General features: G+C 49.8%; 2 protein-coding genes across 8 annotated transcripts in view; both read right to left on the bottom strand.

The window, feature by feature from the left end:
- The window catches only part of LOC115530715 (WAP, Kazal, immunoglobulin, Kunitz and NTR domain-containing protein 2-like), a 3,201-nt gene extending 2,272 nt beyond the window's left edge, over positions 1 to 929 (bottom strand). For all 5 annotated transcript variants that reach the window (XM_030339424.1, XM_030339425.1, XM_030339422.1 and 2 more), the window contains exons 1-2: positions 477 to 929; positions 1 to 161 (exon numbers count right to left, since the gene is read on the bottom strand). The exon at positions 1 to 161 is cut by the window's left edge. In XM_030339424.1, coding sequence (XP_030195284.1) covers positions 1 to 161; positions 477 to 662 — 347 coding nt within the window. In that variant the 5' untranslated portion in view covers positions 663 to 929. The remainder of the gene's footprint in view (positions 162 to 476) is intronic.
- A 3,290-nt stretch (positions 930 to 4,219) lies between these two features.
- abcc3 (ATP-binding cassette, sub-family C (CFTR/MRP), member 3) overlaps positions 4,220 to 17,500 on the bottom strand; it is a 46,772-nt gene continuing 33,491 nt past the window's right edge. The window contains exons 22-31 of one of the 3 annotated variants that reach the window (XM_030339408.1): positions 17,095 to 17,302; positions 13,925 to 14,238; positions 11,530 to 11,729; positions 10,788 to 10,914; positions 10,288 to 10,389; positions 9,577 to 9,723; positions 7,804 to 7,962; positions 6,790 to 6,956; positions 5,863 to 6,057; positions 4,220 to 5,145 (exon numbers count right to left, since the gene is read on the bottom strand). In XM_030339408.1, the coding sequence (XP_030195268.1) occupies positions 5,034 to 5,145; positions 5,863 to 6,057; positions 6,790 to 6,956; positions 7,804 to 7,962; positions 9,577 to 9,723; positions 10,288 to 10,389; positions 10,788 to 10,914; positions 11,530 to 11,729; positions 13,925 to 14,238; positions 17,095 to 17,302 (1,731 nt within the window). In that variant the 3' untranslated portion in view covers positions 4,220 to 5,033. Of the gene's footprint in view, positions 5,146 to 5,862; positions 6,058 to 6,789; positions 6,957 to 7,803; positions 7,963 to 9,576; positions 9,724 to 10,287; positions 10,390 to 10,787; positions 10,915 to 11,529; positions 11,730 to 13,924; positions 14,239 to 15,843; positions 16,155 to 17,094; positions 17,303 to 17,500 lie in introns of those variants that run through there. The other 2 variants (XM_030339409.1, XR_003973768.1) reach the window with 2 other exon arrangements.

Genomic DNA, 17,500 nt, shown 5'->3' with positions numbered 1-17,500 from the left:
CAGATGTCACAGGTGGAGCCCTGCTGGGGGCAGGTGGAGCCGGCGCAGGTGGGCCCCTGGGGGGCGCCCACGGGGCCCTTGTTGGCGTCGACGTGACGCGCCGCCACGCAGCTCCGGGTGCCGCACACGTTGGAGCAGCACCTCTCGAAGCTTTCGCACGCCTGGAGGAGCAGAGACATGATGCAGACGTCTGAATGGAGGCACTTCAGGCGGACCGAGCGGACGGGTGAAAGTCATGTTCTGCAGACCGAGCGTGAATAAAATGAGGACGTTGATAAAGGCAAAAGATAATGTTTGACATGTGTTAAAAGATTTTAAAAAAATAATAATAATTTAACACAATGTTCTCATTTTGCAAATTGGATAATCAGCCGTTTATCCGAGGGCTGAGGTCGGAAAACACGCGAAATGGTATGCGTAAAGGTATGCGTAATGGTATGCGTAATTAAGGAACGATTAGCGCGTAATGAACATACCTGATCGTGTTCACACTCTCGTGTGCAAGTGCTCATCGCGTCCACCCAGAGGTTGGGGTTCATCTCGTTGGGGCAGATGCCGGCATGTGAAGGGGCTGCACGAGGCATCGCTGTGGCGTGGGGGTCCATCCACGCGCAAAGGTACGCCAAGAACCATATCCACCGAGGGAACAGCATCCACCACATGGCCAGCGTGAGGCTGAACGCAGCGAGTGGAGAAACGCTCTGACTCACCGGCTCGGACCCAGCGGTTAATGGTCGGAGATGTAAGCCAGATGTATGGGTTTAATCAGACAACCAGCATCAAGACGCATCACGTGTCCGCCTTGGGAACCAAGAGCTCCGATGGGGCAGATGGAGGTCCGTCGCTCCCCTTCGGTTGATCACTTAATTTCAACTACAACAGGGATTCTCCTATTTATACTTTGCGTGAGTAAAGGAAAAAAAGGAAAGATCTCCAAGCGCCCAATGCAGAACCACTGCTAACATAGCTGGCCAGGTATCCTAACTGGTAATGACAGTTATGGATCGCCTTGGAGTTGTTGAAAGAACTTTTGAGGTACTTTGATGCGCTCGGGGCTCACAGCGGGACACCTGCCTGCTAAAGGGATTATTAACCCTTCCCTGGCGGCTGGGCGTCAGCACGTTGCTGCTGGTGGAGACTCTGCTGCGGCCCCTCAAGCGCTCGCTGGAACAGAGCGGCTGTTTATTGATCTGAAGTTAGGGAATATTATTGGATAGGTGGAGCGACTATTTTTTTAATGCATTGGAAATTCTTTGAATTAGGTTCAATCGGTTCAACTGATGGACTGAATTGTGTGTGAATAGAGCGTCAAAGATTGCTTCATTTTAATTCACTAAATAACTAACCATTTCAAATAAATTATCTATATTTTTTATTATTAGTATGATTATTGTGATTACAATTATTATTTCACACAATTCTTGATTAGGAAACAAATTACCATATTATCCCTAGTCCATATCAGAATATTGAAGCATAAACCACAAGGTATTAAATCCAGTGCTTTTTTGAATGAGCGCTATTAACTAATAAGGAATGAAAATACTATTCAAATAAAGTTTCAAGAATTCGTTTCTCAGGTTTAATCGGATAAAAGTCCCAGCCTCAGTAAGGTAAATGAACGAAGAACAAAGGAATGTCTTGAATACCAAATAATCAGTTTAAAGTCAAATGTTCTAGATGTCTTCTTCTTATCGTTCGCTTGTTAAAAAAAAAGAGCAATCAAGCAATTAAACTGCGTTGCGGACTCAGAATGGCAGCACATTAAACATGTAGTTGAATGTTATTTGAATGCTATATCAAAAGAGCTGCATCTACATTGCTAATTTTCTCTTCATTAACTTGAAGACACTTTATTAACTCCAGATGCTTTGCAGTCATTGGCCATTTTCCGCCCTCAGAAATGTTATTTTCATTGTGCAACATGTGACCACCATCCCGACCGGACTTAACCTTAATTTACAGGCTACATATATAACCTTTGATTTACAGTGCATGTCTTTGTGTCGCGTTCCGGATTAGCCCTCTAAATACATCTTAGCGTGGACTTCTAAATTTCGGAATGTCTACACTCTATTTAGGCTATGTCTATATCCCTCTCAGAGCTGCTTAATGCTGGTGACTAAACGCGCTGTAGGATGAACTATGTTTAAGCCCAGTTACCCTACAGTGTGTTCCCTGTGGTACACGCAGCCAGAGCTTTGTGTATAACAATCAGAACACCGGTCTTATCCCAGGCCCTGCGGCAGAGCCGGAGAAGGTGAACTGAGGAGAGGAACGCAGACGGACTTACGATGCAGAGAGGCTGGGCAGTGAACCCAAAACGTGCTGTACTGTACCGTCTGTTCTAGTTTCTTTTGGCTTTCTCACCGGGTCATCTCAGGACAAGGGAAGCTAGTGTGTGTGTGTGTGTGTGTGTGTGTGTGTGTGTGTGTGTGTGTGTGTGTGTGTGTGTGTGTGTGTGTGTGTGTGTGTGTGTGTGTGTGTGTGTGTGTGTGTGTGTTTGTGTGAGTGTGTGTGTGTGTGTTTGTGTGGGTCTGTATGGACGTGTGTGTGGACGTGTGTGTGGGGGTGTTTGTGGGTGTGGGTCTGTATGTGTGTGTGTGTGTGTGTGTGTGTGTTTGTGTGCGTGTGAGTGGCCTTGTGTGTGTGTGTGTGTGTGTGTGTGTGTGTGTGTGTGTGTGTGTGTGTGTGTGTGTGTGTGTGTGTGTGTGTGTGTTTGTGTGTGTGCATGTGGTTGTGTGTGTGTGTGTCTGTTTGTGTGTGTGCATACCATGACTTCCTCAATAAAATTACCTTTGCATAACCTTGAAGTGATAGGTAACATGTCTGTGTATTGCACTTAAAAGATTCTCATTCATTCAAATTTTCATCAGACTCCATTACTAACCTCACCTCAGGTGCCCTCTCTCTCTCTCTCTCTCTCTCTCTCTCTCTCTCTCTCTCTCTCTCTCTCTCTCTCTCTCTCTCTCTCACACACACACACACACACACACACACACACACAGACACACACACACACACACACACACACACACACACACACACACACACACACACACGGATGACATTGATTAGTGAGACATTTCATTTTCATTCCCACTCATAACTTTCAAAGCTACTGTGGCAATGAGATGCATACTGAGGCTACGAAAGTTAGAATATTTGTTGGAAGGTACAACAGACATGGGTTTGAAATGGAGAGCACCGTACCGAACCAATTTAACAGAAAACATTAAAGGAGTCAGGGTTATTTGAGGTTTCAAACTTTGCTTGGAGAACACAAATGAATTCTAACTGAACCCCCAGAATCAGATTAATCTCTCGTATCTTTTCTGGGTCAGAATTTATCCAGCTTTCAGGATTCCTGCAAGACGGAATATACATCTAAGAAAAGTTGTGCTGATGTTAGAAATTTTTGATTTAGTTTCAGGATTGATGGAAATCTCAGGGTGATGGCGATTGAAGTGGTGTGAAACCACCTTCATCACTGCACCCTTTGTTTCATTAAGAAACTAAATTAATATCTACTAGTAGAGTGGAGATGGACTCTCCGAGACAGGATAATTAATATAGACTTAGCATCATGTAGCATCTTATCCTAGCTATCTTTGTTGTGTACGGGGAATGGGTTAACCTATTGTTTGTTGGTGCTTGGCACTTGGTTCAATGAACATACTTACTGTACCGACAGATATATTGTTGTTTTTCTTTCTTCTGACAAAGGTTCATTGTAAGTCGCTTCGGATGAAAACGTCTGCTTAACACCCTAAATGTAAATGTAGATTTAAGACGGTAGAGATGGACTCTCCCACACAGCTCCACAAAAGTGACCAACAGTGGAATGAGTTTAATTTCCAGAAAGATCATAACCATATTTTTGGCAGAATTCTGACCTGTCAATTGAGATTAGGTGTGTGTGTCTCTGTGTGGGTCTGTGTGTGTGTGTCCCATAAGACAATGGATGAAGCCTTTTCAATAGTCGATTGAATGTGTCAGGACAGCTGCTCGGAATCATTTATGTGCTAAAGGCATTCGGTCTCCGTGGGAGTTCCTGGGAAGGGTAGGCCGACGTCTCCTCTCAGTCGAGAAATCAAGAAGGTTGGTTTGGAAGCTATAATCGTGTTCCTAAATCCTGGTGAAATGAAATCCGTCATGCCTGAAGAGAATTTCTGCATAAGGGTAACAGTAGGTGCAAAGAAAGTGTTTTTTTAACAAGTTATCATTTATGTATATTTTTAATAAAGGCAATAACATACGTCCATATTTTGGTAGCACACAATTCAAGTTATTTTTTCCTTTCCATTTTACTGCGGTGCCTCAGAAACAAATCACACATGTAGCCGAACAATCTTCCCTAGAAAAGAAAACCTTTAAGAGTAGCTTAAATAAAAATACAGTACAAAAATACGTTGGGCCGCCGGCCCTTTAAGCAGGCGACGGCCTCTCTGGAAAAAGTTCTGGAAAGGACAGTGGCACAGTATTGCTAGGTTGTTGAGTACAAATAAAATAAAAAAACATGTTCCTTTGCATGTGTAAGAATACATATATATATTTATATATTTATACATCAATATATATATATATATGCTCTGGACAAGTGTTTTAAAAAACGTTTACATTCAGAAGTTGTTCTCCCTAGCCAGAAGGCACTAAATTCCAGACTTGTGTCAAGCAGTAAAATGCAGAGAACCTACTTTCCTCTTTTATAAATGGCTTCCTTAAATCACAAACAACAGATGAGCGACGCGATGCACGACCCAACCAGCGCCCTCAGCTTTGGTCAGAGTGTGTTTACGTCCGACTCAGGCAGCCCTGTCCGACGTGTGATCTGTGGTCAGAACGTTCCTGAAGTCTCTCTGGATCAAACACAAACCAGAAGGTTTGACAGCGCCAGTGATCCTCAGGACTGAACCTATTCTCCAGGGAGACGGGAGGCAATGGCGGCTCCGCCGTCTGCGTGGGGGTCCCTGACGGAGCTACACCACGCTCCCTCCAGGCGGCGCTGTGTTGTCGCTGACAGACAGGGGGCGCTACTGCACCAGGCCTGCGTCTTTGGCCATGGCGTAGAACACGCCCTTCTGGGACAGCAGCTGGCTGGGGGTGTCGAACTCAGAGATCTCTCCCTTGTCCAGAACCAGCACTCTGGGGAGAGGGAGAGAGGGAAGGGAGAGGGAGAGGGAGAGGGGGAGAGAGGGGGAAAGGGAGAGGGAGAGGGGAAGAGAGAGGGAGAGGGAGAGGGGGAGAGAGGGGGAAAGGGAGAGGGAGAGGGGAAGAGAGAGGGAATGGGAAGGGAGAGGGAGAGGGAGAGAGGGAGAGAGGGGGAAAGGGAGAGGGAGACGGAGACGGAGACGGAGACGGAGAGGGAGAGGGAGAGGGAGAGGGGAAGAGAGAGGGAAAGGGAGTGCGAAGGGAGAGGGAGAGGGAGAGAGGGAGAGAAGAAGAGTTGGATGGAGAGGGAGAGGAAGAGGGATGGAGAGGGGAGAGGGAAGGGAGAAGCGAGATGGAGACAGGGAAGAGAATGGGAGAGGGAGAGTGGAAGGGAGAGGGAGAGTGGAAGGGAGAGGGAGAGTGGAAGGGAGAGGGAGAGTGGAAGGGAGAGTGGAAGGGAGAGGGAGAGTGGAAGGGAGAGGGAGAGTGGAAGGGAGAGGGAGAGGGGAAGAATAAAAAGCGAGTGTGAGTAAGTTAGCCAGCACAGCCTGAGCGGCCCCTTTCAAAATAAGGGCGTAAGAAATACATTGAAAAAAAAAAAGTGCTTCGGTTTGAAATAAAATTGCAAGTCTCATTAAAAAAATAATAGTGGGGTACTGTTGGGTTCCGACCCCTAGAGCCTGGTGTTCCCCCGTGGGCGGCGGGGTCTACCTGGTGTAGTCCATGATGGTGTTGAGTCGGTGGGCGATGGTGAACACGGTGCAGTCCTCGAACTGCGTCCTGATGGTAGACTGGATGAGGTCGTCCGTCTCCAGGTCGATGGCGGCCGTGGCCTCGTCCAGGATCAGGATCCTCGTCTTCCTCAGCAGCGCGCGCGCCAGACACACCAGCTGCCTCTGGCCCACGCTGCACACACACACACACACACACACACACACACACACACACACACACACACACACACACACACACACACACACACACAGACACACACGTTCACACATACACGCACACACACACACACACACAGACATAGACATACACACACAGGCACGCAGACACGTGTAAAGACATACTCACACAGACCAACATGCACACATATAAACAGACACAGAGACGCACACACAGACAAACACACAGAACCTTTGGATTATTCATCTTCTTTACATATGACATTACAGCAGACAGTAGACGGTCGAGTCCAATGTAACTATCGCAATGAGCCTAATGCAACAAAAACAGGAACAGAAGATCCAGTACCTCTACCTCACAACAGAACCCTTTTATAACCCCTATGTTCTCCTCTTTGTCGCATGAGCTTCAGAGCACGATGAGTGTTAAAAGTTTTAAGGCCCGATTATGGTTCCACATCGACGCAACGCAAGGACTACGCAGTCGTGAACCTGTTTTGGTTCTGCATCGGGTTTTAGTGAGTGGACCAATCACAGCCCTTGCGCCTCGCAAAAAAGGTTACAATTTTGGCGAGGCGCACGTCATGGCCTTGCGGTGGACACAAGGAGGGTCCGCAAGGACGTATGGGGTCTGTAAACGCCCTCGCGTTGCGGGAACGTGGAACCATAATCCGCCCATAGAGTGGGGATGATCCCCGGACCAGAAGCCCTGCGGTGGGGGTATTACCTGAGGTTCTCGCCCCCCTCAGCACACTCCATCTCCAGCTTGGCCGGCGCGTTGGTCACGAACTTGTGGAGATGGGAATGTTCCAGAGCCTTCCAGAGGTCCTCGTCGCTGTACGAGTCGAAGGGGTCAAGGTTCATCCTCAGGGTCCCCGAGAACAGAACCGGTTCCTGGAGGTCAACAAAGCGGTCAACTGAAAAATCCTTCACACTTTTTACGTCACAAAAGAAAACCCCTGTCAAGTTACAGGGACCGAATACAACCTTTGACAGGATTTTATATTTTCTAATTCATAGAAGGTTATATTGTTATACATAAAGAAGTAAAGTCAAACTAAACAAAATGCAATTAGAAGAATGTATTTTTCCTTTTTCTTCAACGATGCGTATGAAAAACCTCTTGAAATTGTATTTAGTATTTCTTTATCATTTACACTTGTTAGTGCTTGACACCTGGTTATATGAACATCCTTACTGTACCGACAGAGATATAGTGTTGTTTCTCTTTCCTCTGACAAATGTACTTATTGTGTACGTCGCTTTGGTTGAAAGCGTCTGCTAAATTCCCTCAATGAATATCGTCACCACCAAGTAATGGCCTTAGTCATATTTTCAAGTTGTTCAAAAAACAGAAAAAACTGAACAGAGTTATGGCAATAACTTCACTAGCTTGGTAGACTTTCTTTATTTTGGAAGCGGCCGCCATCTTGAAACGCTTATGAAATTGCCTAAGTCACTCCGTCTAGTGACTTAGGCCAAATAAATTGGCCTAATTCACACTATTGACATGGGCGATTACACTAAAAGGGTAGAATCACAGGATCTGTTCAACTGAGGATGTTGGGGATTATACCAGAGGTGGCAAGTATCCCAAAGAGCTGATTAAGGCAATAAAAAAACATTTTTGGCAAAAAAGTGACTTAGGCCATTACTTTTAGAGGGTGATGATATGTTAACGTCAATATAAACGTTAATGTTAAAGTTAATGTTAACGTTCGTGTCTAGATAGGGATCATACCTGGGGGATGATGGTGAGTTTGGAGCGTAGGTCGTGGAGGCCGATCTCGGAGATCTTCACTCCGTCGATGGTGATCTCCCCGCCCGCCGCCTCCAGCAGCCGGAAGAGGCACAGCGTCATGGAGGACTTCCCCGCGCCGGTCCGGCCCACGATCCCCACCTGTCACACACACACACACACACACACACACACACACACACGCACACACACAGACACGCGCACACAACCATCGACACATACAGACACACACAACCGCACACAGACACGCACACACACTCTAATGAGGTTGACAGATGTGTGGGGGTGACTTGGTTGTGAGTTTAACCCCCTGCTTGAGGACCAGACACTCAGGGGATGAAGCCCTTTGATAGACACTTCCACGCATCTTAATCCGTTTGTGCACGCCTAATATTATACACTGTGGACGTTGAGGTGATATATTATAAGCAGGAGGGCAGGTTCCCATTGGCAAAGGAGGAGGAGGATGATCCTTACTGTGGCTAACTACGTTACCAGAACATTACCGGACACTAAAGACCTTTCAGAAGGAGCTTCTGAAATCAAGACACTTGTTTCCTGTATGTTGTTATGTCTGTGCAAGCCTTAATAACAATGGCTGCTTTTACTGTTCAACAGTACATTATCTATTCAGCAATATATATTCTGCATTCAACAGATGTTTTTACCTAAAGCCACTGACACTGAATCCAAAAACAGGTCAATAGAGGAGCAGCATTAAGATTCATAGGAGGTTCAAAACACAGAGCAGAAAAAATACAGAAAGAAACCAAGCCATAAGGTTCTCGGAAAAAATTGACAGCCTTGTCCTCGTAAATGATGATAATAAATAATCTTGAATCTTGAATATTATTTTGGCAGATAATGTGATTCACAGATGGTGTATAAGGAGTCATTTGATCATTTTGATTAAATTATTTTACAGAAATATTGCCTCCTGCTCCTTTAAAAAGCATGAAGGAGCAAGACAGTACAGAGACAGGTGATTAAGGAGGAGGTAGGGGTTAGACAGTACAGAGAAAGGTCATTAAGGGGCAGGTAGGGGTTGGACAGTATAGAGACAGGTCATTAAGGAGGAGGTAGGGGTTAGACAGTACAGAGACAGGTCATTAAGGAGGAGGTAGGGGTTAGAAAGTACAGAGAAAGGTCATTAAGGGGCAGGTAGGGGTTAGACAGTACAGAGAAAGGTCATTAAGGGGTAGGAAGGGGTTAGACAGTACAGAGACAGGTCATTAAGGAGCAGGTAGGGGTTAGACAGTACAGAGACAGGTCATTAAGTAGGAGGTAGGGGTTAGACAGTACAGAGACATGTCATTAAGGAGCAGGTAGAGATTAAACAGTACAGAGACAGGTCATTAAGGAGCAGGTAGGGGTTAGACAGTACAGAGACAGGTCTTTAAGGAGCAGGTAGGGGTTAGACAGTAAGACAGGTCACTAAGGAGCAGGTAGGGGTTAGACAGTAAGACAGGTCACTAAGGAGCAGGTAGGGGTTAGACAGGAAGACAGGTCACTAAGGAGCAGGTAGGGGTTAGACAGGAAGACAGGTCACAAAGGAGAAGGTAGGGGTTAGACAGTAAGACAGGTCACTAAGGAGCAGGTAGGGGTTAGACAGTAAGACAGGTCACTAAGGAGCAGGTAGGGGTTAGACAGGAAGACAGGGTCAAGGAGGCTGCAGACACTGGGCATTGAGCCCAGTGCCTTTGGGCGGGGATTCGACCACCATTGTGGTGTCAGTGGACCAGTGGCGGGCCTCACCTTCTCGCCGCCCTGGACGCTCAGCGTGAGGTTCTTCAGCACCAGGTCCAGACCCTCGCGGTACCGGACGCTGTAGTCCCGGAACTCCACGTTGCCCTGCGGCGGCCAATCTGAGGGTGGCCGCTTGTCCTCCACCACCCAGGGCGCCTACGGGGTCCAGGGAGGGAGGGAGGGAGGGAGGGAGGGAGTGAGTGAGTGAGTGAGTGAGTGAGTGAGTGAGTGAGTGAGGGAGGGAGGGAGTGAGTGAGTGAGTGAGTGAGTGAGTGAGTGAGTGAGTGAGTGAGTGAGTGAGTGAGTGAGTGAGTGAGTGAGCGAGCGAGCGAGCGAGTGAGTGAGTGTGTGTGAGGAATTGAGTGAGTGAGTGTGATATAAATATATACATATAAATATATCTATATGATATACATGTATGAGTTGTAGTCCTTCTGGTGTTAAAACGCTGAGTCTACAGTACAAAGGCCTCATTTCCTCTCTGCAGTACAAGGGCCCCACACAGAGAGCAAGAGGCATTATAACCTTTATGATCTGGTAATACTTTAGGACCGCTGTGTGTTCTGTTATGAGCTGGCAGCTCTGCTGCTGTTGTTGTTTTTGAGCTCTGTTATTCTGGCAAAGCACATTCTCCTCCTGAACACAAACAACAACAGATGCTGTGCACACACGCATGCGCGCACACATGCACACACACTGCGTCAGCAGAAGGCCTTGTACCTCAGTCTTGGTCTCGGAGTACTCCTTGACACGCTCCACGGCCACGATGTTGCTCTCCAGGTCGGACGTCATGCGCACCATCCAGTTCAGCGTCATGGTCACCTTCACAATAAGAGCGTAACGCGTTGGTCACCTTCACAATAAGAGCGTAACATGTTGGTCGCCTTCATAATAAGAGGGACACGTTGGTCGCCTTCACAATAAGAGCGGGACACGTTGGTCACCTTCACAGTAAAAGAGGGACTCGTTGGTCACCTTCACAATAAGGGCGGAAAATGTTTGTCGTCTTCACAATAAGAGCGGGACACGTTGGTCGCCTTCACAATAAAAGGCCCATATTTACAATGCTCGCCTTTTAAAAGGAGAGGGACCGAGGTTGTACTTCAGGGAACTTTATGCAAATTAGCCTGTCTTGCAGCGAGCGTTGGGCCCTGTGATTGGACGATCGACGTTCAGTGGGTGCAGTCCCCAGAGGGTGCGAGTCGCGGTGGTGTTCATACCTGCAGGGCGTAGGACACCGAGAGCCCCACCAGGCCCGGGTTCAGCTTCTCCTTCCCGATGACGGCGAAGAGCGCGGCGAACAGCACGATGCAGTTCCCGATGAACTCGATGCGGACGCCCAGCCACCTGGGGACAGACGGACGGTGAGAACACGGCTGCAGGGTCTGGATGAGCACAGGTTCAAATGCCTGTGCTGCCTTATGTGTGCCAAGTCAGACTGTCTAGACACTGATTCTAAGGGAATGTCTTATGAAAGTAGTCCGAGAGTGAGTGAGTGAGTGAGTGAGTGAGTGAGTGAGTGAGTGAGTGAGTGAGTGAGTGAGTGAGTGAGTGAGTGAGTGAGTGAGTGAGTGAGTGAGTGAGTTGGTGAGTGAGTGAGTGAGTGAGAGTGAGAGAGTGAGTGAGTGAGAGGGAATGAGTGAGTGAGAGAGATAGGTTGTTCAGCTCAACTGGTAAAGAATGCTCCTAACACAACCCATATTAGTTTGAGGCTTCAAGAATAGATTTAAAGATAGATGTATAGATATATAAACCTATCTAGAGGTGTAGGAAAGTGTCTAAATATCTCTATTTCTAAATAAAAACCATGAATAGATATATATATATAGATACAGATAAGTGTCTAAATATCTCTTTTTTTTAATAATAGGTAGTGACTCTTCTGGTTGTCGTCCACCTCATGCATAGATATATATTATGTATAGATCTATATTATGTATGGATCTTTATTTGATCTCTCACCTGTTGGCCACGATGCCGGGGTAGTAGCTCTTCTGGTTGTCGTCCACGCGCGTGTCGCTCATGTGTACGAAGGCGCTGTCCTTGCCGTAGGCGCGGATGACGCTGGCGCCCGTGATGGTCTCCGAGAAGTGGGAGTAGATGGGCGAGCGGCTCACCGACTCAAGCCGCTTCAGCTGGCGCGACGTGGCCACGTAGAACCTCTAGGGGGCGTCACCGAGCAGGAGGAGCAGGAGGGGGTCGACGAGGGGGCGGGCGAGTGTGATTGGACGAGAGGCGGGGACAGACACAGCGTTAGGGCAGACTGTAACGCGGGTAGAGCTGTACGTTTTGAATTGGATGGAAACTGAAATGTTGATGCTTGCTTTCACACACACACACACACACACACACACACACACACACACACACACACACACACGCACGCACGCACGCACGCACGCACGCATACGCACATAGACAGCTACACATTGAGACAAAACAACTGGACGGACGCACATAGACACATGCACACATGCAAACATGTGCACATGCACAGCGGCGAGGCCAATGTTGAAACAAACACCTGAAGCCTCAACAGACGCCATAGCAGCGCTGCCATCAAACAACACCAGGAGTGTTTTGGAGACAGGGACTATGATCGAGATAGAGAGTCTTCATATCATAGCCTGATCATACTCAGTATGAGATACTTATACCATTCTCAGGGGTATCATTTTTAACCTGTGGGAGTCAAAATGATAACACATAACTATATTGTGCATCAATATATTCAGTGCTTGCATAGTTTTGTAATCCATGGCAAGATGAAGAAGAAAGCCTCAGGTGTTTTTTAAACGTATAAACCAGCCTTGATTATTACGCCGCCTTGTCATAATGTCATAATGGTGTCAGAATGGTCGGGCATAATGGTCGGGCTGTCTCATAATGGTGTCATAATGGTCGGGCATAATGGTCTCATAACGGTGTCATAATGGTCGGGCTGTCTCATAACGGTGTCATAATGGTCGGGCATAATGGTCTCATAACGGTGTCATAATGGTCGGGCTGTCTCATAACGGTGTCATAATGGTCGGGCTGTCTCATAACGGTGTCATAATGGTCGGGCTGTCTCATAACGGTGTCATAATGGTCCGGCTGTCTCATAACGGTGTCATAATGGTCTCATAACGGTGACATAATGGTCGGGCTGTCTCATAACGGTGTCATAATGGTCGTGCTGTCTCATAACGGTGTCATAATGGTCGGGCTGTCTCATAACGGCGTCATAATGGTCGCGCTGTCATTATGGTGCAGCCCGACCATAACCCCACAAACCCAACAGTAGGCAGGAAGCCCCTGGCCCCAGGCTCAGGGGCCCGGGCTCAGGGCCCCCCCGCTGGGGACCCAGGAGACGGGGGAGCTCAGAGGATGTTACACATGCACACAAAGCTCGGAAAGGCGGGAGGGAGAGATGAGATCAGAGCGTGTGATTGGTTGAGGCGGATGGCGTGTGTTGTGTGTGGGATATGGCGCCCGGGTTAGTTAGAAAAAGGACGGCGCACGTGAACGTACGCACACACACGCACACACAAAAGGTGTTAAGAATTTATCACAAACACAGGATGAAGATAGGTTTTGCACCTGTACTGATTTGTCTCGGGGGGCGAGCGGCTGTTAGTTATTTATCATGCAAACTACGCCACCTTGAGGACAGATGGAGAACCGGTGTTTGTGCTTTTCTGTCTTTCTCTGAGGAGGCTCAGGATGCGTTGAGTGATCACGGAGCCCGACTCCTGTACTCAGTTTGGGGTCTTCCTCCTCCACGGTTTAATGTTGGATCAGCAGATGTTGAACATCGTGTCAGCTTTGACTTCCAAATTGTGTTGCAGGCCCCAGAAACCAAACATCAGCCAGGCTCCTAAATAATCCAACCGAGGTGAGTGAACGTCTAGCAGACGTCGACTGTTAATAGGCACACATCCACGGGAAACCCTCGATCAACACTAGCTACCACCGCTGAACGGCTGTTCCCTTGACGACCACACGGAAACCAGGGAGGGGGGAGAGTCTGTTTCAATATATTTATCAATATACCTGCATGTGTTAAATAATGTGTACTCTGGGTAGGGCTCTTAAAGGAACAACCGTCCATACAGGCCACTAAATAATGTCCCGCCTACTATCGTCACAGGCCCGTCGCGTCCTGGCTAACGTTGCGCTAAAGTCGCGCTAACGTCTCGCTAACATCGCGCTAACGTCGCGCTAACGTCTCGCTAACGTCTCGCTAACCACGCACACACAGCGGAACAAATCTATAGTAGAACCAAACCGGACAACAGACTACCGCCAGCCATCCACAGAGCTCTCAGACGACGTTCGGACAGGCAGGGGGGCGCGGGGCGGTCTCCTTGTTTACCTGGACCCACCAATAGAAGAGCAGCAGGGGCGCCACCCCCACCATGAATATGGGCGTGAGCACCGAGCACACCAGCAGCACGTTGAGCGTGAACCAGAAGGTGCGCATCCATATGTCTATGTTGTCGGGGATGGCCGTGTCTATGGTGTCCACGTCCTTGCTGAAGCGGTTGAGGATGCGGCCGGTGGGCGTGCGCTCGAAGAAGCCCTGGGGGGCGCGTAGCACGCGCCGCAGCATGGCCTCGTGGGTTAGCTGCGCCGCACGCAGCATGCAGTACGCCTTGCCCAGCAGGGAGTTCACCATCAACAACACACCTGGAGAAGGAGGAGCGGGAGGAGGAGGAGGAGCAGGAGGAGGATGATGATGATGAGGAGGAGCAGCGGGAGGATGATGATGATGATGATGAGGAGCAGAAGGTAGAGGAGGAGGAGGATGAGGAGGTGGAGGAGGAGGAGGAGGAGGTGGAGGTGGAGGAGAAGCAGAAGGTAGAGGAGGAGCAGGATGAGGAGGAGCAGGAGGAGCCGGAGGAGCAGGAGAAGGAGCGGGAGGAGGAGGAGGAGGGGGGGAGGAGGGGGAGGAGGAGGAGCGGGAGGAGGAGCGGGAGGAGGAGGAGGAGGGGGGGAGGAGGGGGAGGAGGAGGAGGGGGAGGAGGAGGAGGAGCGGGAGGAGGAGCGGGAGGAGGAGGAGGAGGGGGGGAGGAGGGGGAGGAGGAGGAGCGGGAGGAGGAGGAGGAGGGGGGGAGGAGGGGGAGGAGGAGGAGCGGGAGGAGGAGGAGGAGCGGGAGGAGGAGCGGGAGGAGGAGCGGGAGGAGGAGGAGGATGAGGGGGAGGATGACGATGATGATGATGATGATGATGATGATGATGATGATGATGATGATGATGATGAAAATGAGGTGGAGGTGGAGGTTCAAGGTGAGGGGAAGGAGGAGGTGATATGGGGGAGTGTGAGGAGGAGGGAGGAGGGTGATGGTTAGGTAAAGGGTAAGGAGGAGAGTAAGGAGGAGCGGGGGGGGGTGAGGAGGAGCAGGGGGGTATTGAGGCGAGGAGAAGGTGAGAAGTGATTAGGAAGGGGGAGTGCGAGGAGGAGGATTGCGTAGGGTGAAAGGAGGAGGAGTGAGGAGGAGGAGAAAGGTGGGTGGGGGTTAAAGGTATGCTTTAAGGAGAACACCCAGCTTATGCAGGCAGAAAAGCACAGGTTTGATCAGCCGCTGCATCCACATGCATGCCCAGGCGAGAGCGCACTTCCACTGCTCTGACACTAGAGGGGAGCAGAGCTACTCTGAGGAGGCGTTCTTCACTCACCACTACTCACTACTACCGACACCTTCCCGTTCCCGTTCCTCCAGAGATCTCTGGGAAGGATGAGAGGCGCAGGCACTCGGCTGCGATCCAGAAGACAACAAATCCACAACAACAACACCGCCCAGACCCTAACCTGTGCACCATCACACCCCAATGGGCGACCGAGTCCTGGCCAACGAGAACGCGACTTTTGCAGCAAAGGAGTGAACTCCACACGGATCATTGTCATCCGTAGGGAGGAGCAGGAGAGCCCTAGCCCTCACACACGCTGCGGTCAGATGTGTGTGCGCATATCAGCGGTGAAGAAAGTGTGTGCGTGTGTGTGTGCGTGAGAGAGGGAAGACACTGGTTCACCAGAGACAGCCAAGGAGGGATGCTCACATTCAACAGGTGAACGGAGGAAGAGAGAGAGGAGGTGGGCGAGGGACTGACAAGCATTCCGGCCACTCCAGGCAGTGGAATCAGGAAAACCACGGAGGACAGATACAAAACACACACACACGCACACAAACACACACACCGGCATGCACACGGACACACACTCCTCCGAGCAGTGCCCGGACACCGCCCTACCCTGGTGGGAGAGCGCGCGGGGGTGTGGGGGTGGGGGGGTACCTGGACAAAGACGTAAACGAAAGCCAGCGGCACGATGACCACGGCGAAGATGGGCGTGCTGGCGACGATGACGATCATGGTGGACACGGAGGAGAACAAGGTGCCCAGGAACATGAGCACGGTGGAGGGCAGCACCTCGTCGATGATGTAAATGTCCTTGGAGAAGCGGTTGATCAAGCGGCCGAGCGGCGTGGTGTCAAAGAACGCCTGGGGCGTGTGAAACTTGTTGTTCAGCAGGTTATAGTGCAGCTTCTTGGCCGCCCCGATGTTGCCCACGGCCAGGGTGAAGGAGGAGACCATGACAAGGAGACCTAAGGGGGACAGGGAGGAGCAGTTTGGGGAACGGGACAAGAGGATATGGGCGCCGTTTTCAGCCGCCAGGTCGTAGCGGGAGCACTTTCCCCGACGGGGGGGGGGGGGGGGGGGGTGCTGTGGCTGTCAGAGGAACACTGCGACAGTTTTCTGCATGCGCTTATAATCGACAGAGAGAGGAGGACAGAGTCAGTTCCTGCTCATCCATCAGGAACATCCCTCAGTTTTCCAGCGGGCTTCGAACTGATGGACGCAAACGGTGACTGCCTCCCGGCGAAAGCAGCTTCAATCGGTTAATAGAGAACTGCTCCAGACTGTACGATTAGAAGGGTGAATGGACAACACAGTGATAACTTATGTGGAGCACATCCATAGTAAGCGTTCTGTGCTACACCTGCATCTGCTGTTCTCACTCCTGTGCCTGCTCTATACAGCAGGTGTTTCCTCTGTTAAACCTTCATTGCACTGCTGCGAGGCCGTTCAGTCCAGGCTCCATGTGACGGTGAGCTAGCAACGGTAGTTGCTAGCTCCCCGTCACATGGAGCCCGGACGATCACCTCATACGATTTGGTTCACACAACAAGAAGATGTGTTTACAACCTTCCGCTGTGGAAGGGTTAGCATTTCAGTTGCAGCCCCTGATTGCCAAAACATCTGAAAGGCATGCAGGAAATCAGACGCAGAAAACTCTGCTGGAGCTGCATGGTATAAACCAGTAATGGTTTTGCGTAAAACGACTAAGGAACAAGGTCAACTCTGTACTCAACTCCGTCTTCAGCAAGTCTCCAGGGAAAGTCTCAAGGGAGAGACTCCAACCAGATTCTCCAGGGAGACTCCAACCAGAGTCACCAATCAGAGTCTCCCGGGGAGTCTCCAACCAGAGTCTCCAGGAAGTCTCCAACCAGAGTCTCCAGGGAGAGTCTCCAGAGCGAATCTCACCTTGGGCAATGCCCAGCGAGGCGTACACCCCCAGCCTCATGTTGACCTCGTCCCTGGTCTGGTTGGCGCTGGCGTCCTTGGTCCAGTCGCTGAGCCAGACGTTGGCGCCGATGGCGGCGGCGTTCTGGCAGCCGTAGAGAAGGCAGATGATGACGGAGAGCACCAAGCCCACCGCCTTGGCGTAGTCCATGAACACCTTCATCTTCACCTACAGGGACCAAGTGGGAATGAAGGGTGTTATGTTTGTTGTATAATACTGTATAAGGACAACTTGAAAAGGCTTAGTTGTGGTTCCACTTTGACGCAACGCAAGGGGGTTTACGGACCCGTCACGTCCTTGTGGACCCTCCTTGTGTCCACCACAAGGGCCTGACGTGTGCGCCTCCCTAAAAAATGTCAACCTTGC

This window comes from Gadus morhua, chromosome 18, assembly GCF_902167405.1.
Source record: "Gadus morhua chromosome 18, gadMor3.0, whole genome shotgun sequence".
Taxonomy (NCBI): Eukaryota; Metazoa; Chordata; class Actinopteri; order Gadiformes; family Gadidae; genus Gadus; species Gadus morhua.
This window is presented reverse-complemented; position numbering and strand designations above follow the sequence as displayed.